This window comes from Gekko japonicus, unplaced genomic scaffold, assembly GCF_001447785.1.
Source record: "Gekko japonicus isolate JY-2015 unplaced genomic scaffold, Gekko_japonicus_V1.1 scaffold1177, whole genome shotgun sequence".
In the NCBI taxonomy this organism is placed as follows: Eukaryota; Metazoa; Chordata; class Lepidosauria; order Squamata; family Gekkonidae; genus Gekko; species Gekko japonicus.
Genome location: NW_015160874.1, coordinates 14,792 through 21,845, shown reverse-complemented (window position 1 = coordinate 21,845; position 7,054 = coordinate 14,792). Strand labels below are relative to the sequence as shown.

General features: G+C 44.3%; 1 protein-coding gene across 1 annotated transcript in view; it reads left to right on the top strand.

Moving 5' to 3' along the window:
* Positions 1-1,286: 1,286 nt before the first annotated feature.
* The window catches only part of LOC107120036 (interleukin-1 receptor type 2-like), a gene marked incomplete at its 3' end in the record, with an annotated part of 15,922 nt that continues 10,154 nt past the window's right edge, over positions 1,287-7,054 (top strand). Inside the window, exons 1-4 of the mRNA XM_015422680.1 lie at positions 1,287-1,495; positions 3,190-3,317; positions 3,407-3,665; positions 6,507-6,681. Coding sequence (XP_015278166.1) covers positions 1,287-1,495; positions 3,190-3,317; positions 3,407-3,665; positions 6,507-6,681 — 771 coding nt within the window. The remainder of the gene's footprint in view (positions 1,496-3,189; positions 3,318-3,406; positions 3,666-6,506; positions 6,682-7,054) is intronic.

Below are 7,054 nucleotides of genomic sequence, written 5' to 3'. Positions count from 1 at the left end.
TCAAACCCGGTTCTCCCAGATTAGAGTCCGCACACTTAACCACTACACCAAACTGGAGAGGGGAAAGTGTCATACATGCTGTGATGTCACAGTGTCTATAATGTGATTCCCCTGCCTTCATTTTTCTCCCTCTGCTTAATTGACCAATTAGGCGATTGAGGACAGGGGCAACAGTTTGCCTGTCATGGGAGGCAAATGGTAAGCCTACTGAGAATTGAGTTTGAAAAATTGATAGGAGCTCTGAATACAGAACTCTCAGAATGCATCTGTTCTGACAGAACCCACTGCTGTCTTGGAAACTGTGTAACCTGTGTAACCAAATCTGTCTCTACCAGGTTCTAGTCTGACCATTAATTTATTATACCTTACTGGCCCTCGTATGCCAACCTAGCAGTTCGAAAGCAAGAAATTGCAAGTAGATAAATAGGTACCACTTCAGTGGGAAGGTAACAGCGTTCCGTGCGCCTTGGTGTTTAGTCATGCCGGCCACATGACCACGGAAACGTCTTCGGACTGTGCTGGCTCTTCGGCTTTGAAACGGAGATGAGCACTGCAACCCTAGAGTTGGATTCGACTGGCTTTCGAGCAAGGAAACCTTTACCTTTTTTACTGACCCTCGTGCTCCAAAATGTTCAGGACAGGTCTAGCCATAGAGAGTGTGTCTGTTTACCCTATTAGTCATGACTTAGCCCACAAATACTTGTGCTGTTGTATCGAAACTGGCTCCCTAATGCTATCAGGTCAACTCAAACTCCAGATAATCCATGGATTACCGTGGCAAGGTCAGAGAGAGACAGGAAGGGGGCCAGGTGCCTGACCTGGCACAACTGTAAAAATGCTAGTCTGCCAGCAATTGTGACTTGGGCTTCCATTGGTAAGGAGGTATCCAAGATCATACCCAGGCTCTTGGCAGTTGGCACAGGTATTAAAGGTGCCTCATCAAGAGCTGGGAGATGGCACCCAATCCTGAATTGCCCCTACCCAGCCAGAGAACCTCTGTCTTTTGTGGATTCAGTTTCAGTTGGCTCTGTTTTAGCCATCCAACCACGGCCTCCAAGCCCTCGGCACTGTCCATTCACAGATATAGGTGGGTATCATCAGCGTACTGATGGCAACCCAGCCCAAACCTCCATGCCAACAGAACCACTGGGTACCTCTTGGTGCTGGGCTAAGGGGCACTGTGCTATGGTGGTCTGAGTCCTATCTGGGAGGGTGGCCCAGAAAATGGTGCTGGGGATGTTGGCCTGTGGGCTTCCACAGCCTTTGATCTAGGGTTGCCAGCCCCCATGGTGGAAGTGGGGTTCTGCTGCCACCGGGTCTCAACCCTTATCACCGATCAGCTGGCTAACGGGGGGACTTACCAGAAGAAAGAGGAAGGTCCACGCAACATTGCTGGCAATGTGGTAATGTCACTGCCAGTGTGCACAGGAAGTGATGTCATCACGATGGTGATACCTGGACAGTGCCCAATTCAAGGAGCTGGTTTGGGACCAGGGTATCTGAAGAACCATTATGACACAACCATCCACTTCCCTCCCTCAGGGGCACGATTTTCACTCAATTTTTCTTTCCCTTTGTGACTGAGCTGCCCTAGTTATCTGTTTTCTTCTGTCCTCAAGAACTCTGGCTGTTCCACCCTGTCACAGTGTGATATTTTACTCCTGGTTCAGCTGAGAAACCTAAGGGAAGGGTCAAGAGCCCCATTTAACTCAAATAACTGAAATGGCGCTTGAGGCATTTGGAAATTCAAAAATAACAAAATATTTTATTCCACATAGAGGGGGAAAGATCAGAGGAAATCAGGGGTAAAATTTCTGAGGTAACTCAAATAACTCTGAGGTAAATCAGTAGATGCACAGACTGCAGTTCATATGTTTCAGGCTAATGAGAGTTTCTTAAAATCTTTATTTATTTATTTGATGAGAGGCTTTTGTTCCAGTGTTTCCCAAACACTGCAGTACACTTTCTTTGAGTATTCACTGACTCTTTTGGTTTACAGAAGGCTGGGACACTCTATTCAGTACCCAAAACCCTTCTCTAAACAGACTAGTACACTTCTTGAATTTTAACTGACTGTTAAGATTTCACAAGGCAGTCTCTAACCACACCAGACCAAGAATCTCTCCACTCTTCAGAGCTATCTCCCTGTTTTGACTGGGTAGAGAAATTCTTCTCTCACTAGAAGTTCTATCCCCTTCCCTTGGCCCGAATGGGAGTCTTCGCTTAACTACCCACTCTTCCTTGCCAACCTCCCTAGTGCTCCATTTGTGTTAAAATGCTCTCAGTTCCGGCTGAATTCAGACTGAATTTCTCCTCAGCATTCAGTTCTCAAGTCTTTCTCTGCTCAGATGATGCTAACCGATCAGATTCCTTGAAGCAGACTTTCACTCAAGGTTCTCTGGTTCTGTGAAGAATTAACCCTTCACAGTTCTACATCCGTTTATATAACACTCCTAAGCTTTTAAAAGTTCACTCCGTCACAAATCTTCTCCCATATGTTCCTGCCCAGGAACTAAGATCACAGGGAGAGATCCTCTTGACTGTCCCATTGACCAAAGACTTTCATCTTGTGGGCACATGAGAGAGGGCCTTTTCAGTGGCAGCCCTACGATTAGGGAACAACCTCCCCTGAGAAGTGCACCTGCCCCCCCTCACTCTCCTAAAGATCGAGAGTGAGGCAACTGAAGACAACTTTACTCATGACAGAATCTGATTAGTTAAATAGTTCTTCTGTCTACCGGCAGTTTTAAATTATTGATTTTTACTAGCAGTTTTTATGTATTTTATGGATTTTATTGTGCTTTGTTATTATTTACATTGTAAGCCACTTTGTGTTTCTATAAGGAAGAAAGGTGGCTAACGAATATTTTAAATTTTAAAAATCTGCTTTGCATGCTGAAGTTCCCAGGCTCAATACCTGGCGGCTCCAATTATGAGAGTTAAATAGCAGGTGACACCAAAGACTTCTGTCTGAGATCCTTGAAAGCTGCTGCCAGTCAGAGCAGACAATTCTGACCTTGATAACCCAATGGTCTGACTTCATGTGTCCTATAGTGTACAGTAGACCAGAAGGAAAACCATCCTAAGGCATTGTGGGATAGGGTGGTGTGGTTACTTACAGCAGCACTGCCTCATATGTTGGACTCCCCAGTGACACACTTTACTGACACCCTTTTTTCTCATTTGCAGGTTGCAGTGGGCCATCCCTCAACTCTCTCTTTCCTGTTTGCTACGGAATGTGCCCCTAGTCCTGTATATTTCCAGTGCTCATCCAATGGGTGCTTCGGCCTTCCGAATCCAGCGTGTACAAAGTGCAGGTGAAAGCAGACATCAGTGTAGCCCAACCCTGTGTCAAAATGTTCCTGGTTCTTTTCTTTCTAACCCAAAATAATTTTGTCGTATACAGATGACTGTCAAGATCACACTACGCATTTCAGACCTACCTTTGCTCTGGCAGGAGAGCCCCTGGTCCTACAATGCCCTCCTTTCCAATACAAAAATATGGACTCTTCCGACCTGGCCCTTAATCTCACTTGGTATAAAAATGGTTCAACGACACTTATCCCAGCAGGAAGTGGAGAAAACAGAATTCTGTCACAAGATGACATGCTCTGGTTTTTACCAGCCTCTCTGCAGGACTCTGGGGAATATATTTGTACTCGCAGGTAAGGCATTTAAGGTGTGAGAAGGTTAGGCTACGTAACTGCAGTATGCAGTTGGGTATGCATGGAACTCTGCGTAGCCACTGCTGAAGGAAACGATAATCAGGACCCAGCAATTTAGATAGCAACCAAAAACAACATATTGCTGTACAAGTGCATAAACTCTCAAACTAACAATGATGATATTTTTAATATTTCAATAGGTTAATAACATCAAGAGACCGGAGTCTTCATCAAACAAGAAGCAAAGACGAACTTTCCCGAGCTTGACAGTCCGTTTCGACCTGCATCTTTATCAAACATCAGTTTGTGGTGTTCCTTTCCTCAGATCATAAGTTTTTCAACAATACGTGTACAATTTCACTAGTGGCTAATCATAGCTCTAATAATAAAGCAACTCCTTCCGGATAATACAACGGACTGTCAAGCTCGGGAAAGTTCATCCTTGCTTCTTGTTTGATGAAGACTCCGGTCTCTTGATGTTATTAACCTATTGAAATATTAAAAATATCATCATTGTTAGTTTGAGAGTTTATGCACTTGTACAGCAATATGTTGTTTTTGGTTGCCACTGCTGAAGGGCCATGCAGACAGCTGATGAAACCCATCTTTGGTATAACTTACTAAGAGTTTACCAAGGGTTGACAGAGAAGGATGACTTTGGGAAGCAGGTATTCTACAGAGTGGAGACCAGATATGCTGCTGCCATGTCCATAAAGTTTACCAATGCACTGCCAGACCATAATACTCCACTTCTCAGTGTTTTATGCCTTGGGTCCCGTTCTAACCTTCCAGCACGATGTTGTTGTGTCTCTGTCTAGCCTAAAGCATGTTCCATCAGTAAGTATTGCTGGTGGAGGAGGGGAAAGTAGTAATGCATTTTGAACTATGATCTGGGAGACCCTAGTTCAAATTCCAACTTTGCCATGGAAGCTTGCTGGGTGGCCTTGCGGGGAGTCACATCCCTCTCAGCCTAGCTTACCTCACAAGACTGTTGGGAAGATAAAATGGGAGAAGGGAGAACCAAGGACCCTCCTTTGGAAGAAAGGCAGTTTAAAAAAAAGTGCTAGGTAGATGGGACTCTCACTGTTTCCCCTAAACTGAGTTAGTGTGAGCTAGCTCACAGTTTCTTAGCCTATGGCTCACCCATTTTTGTCTTAGCTCAGGAAGGGTGGCTCCAGAGAAAACTAATTTATGCAGGAGCCAAATCGCCCGCTCCCAAAGCAGAATTTTTGCTCACAAGACTCCACAGCTTAAAAGGAGCATTGGATGGGATATGTGAAAACTCCCTGTCCCTCCCCCTCGCAGAATATTTCACAAGCTGTACTAAGCAAAAGTATATGATGTAAAATCTTTCACAAAGTTGTATGAAACAAAAGTACATCCTGTTGTTTGTTATTATTGGTTATTGTAAGAAATAGACTATGTTGTAATTTGTTGCATTGATACAAACAAGGATCATATAAATTACATTGAGCACCAGTGTAGTATTCATTAGTAACTTTAAAGAAGAGTCTGCTTATATTGGTTGCCATCTCATGGTATATATTGTGTTTGTATTGGGTTAACTGCCCATGAGCCTGGAATTTGAAGTGGGCAAAGGTACTGCACAATGGCAGCTCCAAAGCAAGGATTTCAGCTGCTGTACTTTCCCTGCTGCCAGAAATGGAATGGGATGCCCGCCCTGGCTAGTTATAACCCTGGTTATAGCTAGTTGCAGCACATGTTCTGTAAGGTTCAGAAAGTGCCCAAGATTTTAAGTCACTCAGAGACTAAATGTGACTTTCTTACGGAAGGTTCAACATTTGGTTAAAACAAAGAAGGATGATTTTGGTAGTCCATAGAATAAAGTTTGAGTCCAGTGGCACCTTTAAGACCAACAAACTTTAATTCTGGGTGTAAGCTTTAGAGAGACAACAAGCACTAGAAAAAGAGGAGAGAGAGAGAGAGAGAGAGAGAGAGAGAGAGAGAGAGAGAGAGAGAGAGAGAGAGAGCGCTTTAATGGCATATTAGTACAGCAAATCAGAAATTCAAAAAACCAGACACCAATACCCAGAATTAAACTCTTAAAGGTGCCACTGGACTCAAACAGTGGTATTCTATATATGGGGTTTTTATGAGATCAAATATTTCAAAGTCATCCCTAATACAGCAGCATTAGAGCATGGGAAACTGAGAACTGTGTTCCCCTGTAAATAATCTCTCATACCTATACTGGCTGTGACGAAATGCCTGTTCTGTGCCTTCTAAGCAATACTCCAGTGGTGTTGCATGCCCAGGGAACAGTCGCTTCTCTGAAGACTGCAGCGCAGGGAAGTACAGACATCCTCAGGCTTCTGCGGCCGTGTAATGTCCTTAAAAACTTACACCACTGAGCACACACTTAACATCTGCAATAGGGAAGACGAATGTTTCGCTCTCGGGGGAAACTGTGGGTGCCACTTATTGCACAGGATATGTGAATGAACTTTTGAGGTGAAAAAGTCAGCTCTGGGACACGGTTCTGGTGCAATGTTACTTTCGTCAGAGTACTCTGAAATCGATCCCACAGACAGAGACATTTGAAAAAGATCATGCCTTAACTGAAAAGCCCCCTCCCCCCTGTATAATACTCTGGGTTGTACAATAGGCAGAAGTTCTATGAGCTTGTTTGATTCATATTTTGAACTTTATTTCCACAGGGGGAAAAAAATGTTAATAATTGAGCTTTTAATATTTTGACTGTTTTAGCTTGTATAATTGTTCAATACATTTAAGCAATTAAAATTGTTAATATTTTTGGAACACTACTCTGGGAGTGCTGTACTTCATCCAAGTCACACCCAATTTGCAATCTGCTCACAGGAATGCTTCATACTGTGCTGATGTGTCCATTTATCTACAAGTGTTTGACAAGAGTGCTTCTCAAGAGATTAGCTTTCCCCAGAAGGCCTTCACACGCAGCCCTGGGAAGGTGGTTTGTCCTAACCTGAAAGGTTTTGTACAAAAGGATGCCAGCTATGAACTCAAGTGGTACAAGGTATTGTTACTAGTATCATTACAAATATTAATATTAGTGATTTCATGGCAGCATATGGAATCGAACTGGGGACTTTCAAACTGAGTCGCCTGCTCTGGATTTAGAAATTCCTGGAGATTTGGGGGTGGACCCCGAGGAGGGTGGGGTTTGGGAAGGAGAGGCACCTCTGCAGGGTATAATGCCATAGCATCTACCCTAGGGTTGCCAAGTCTATTTACCTTGGCGGCGGGGGAGCCTCGCCGGGCTCCGGGAGCTTTCGTTGGACGTGCGCGCCGCCAGGACGTCACCGGAAGTGACGCGCGACGTCGACACATTGAGGGCATGGCCCCGATCGTCGGAGAGAAAACCATAGAGTTTTCCCTCCGACGATCGG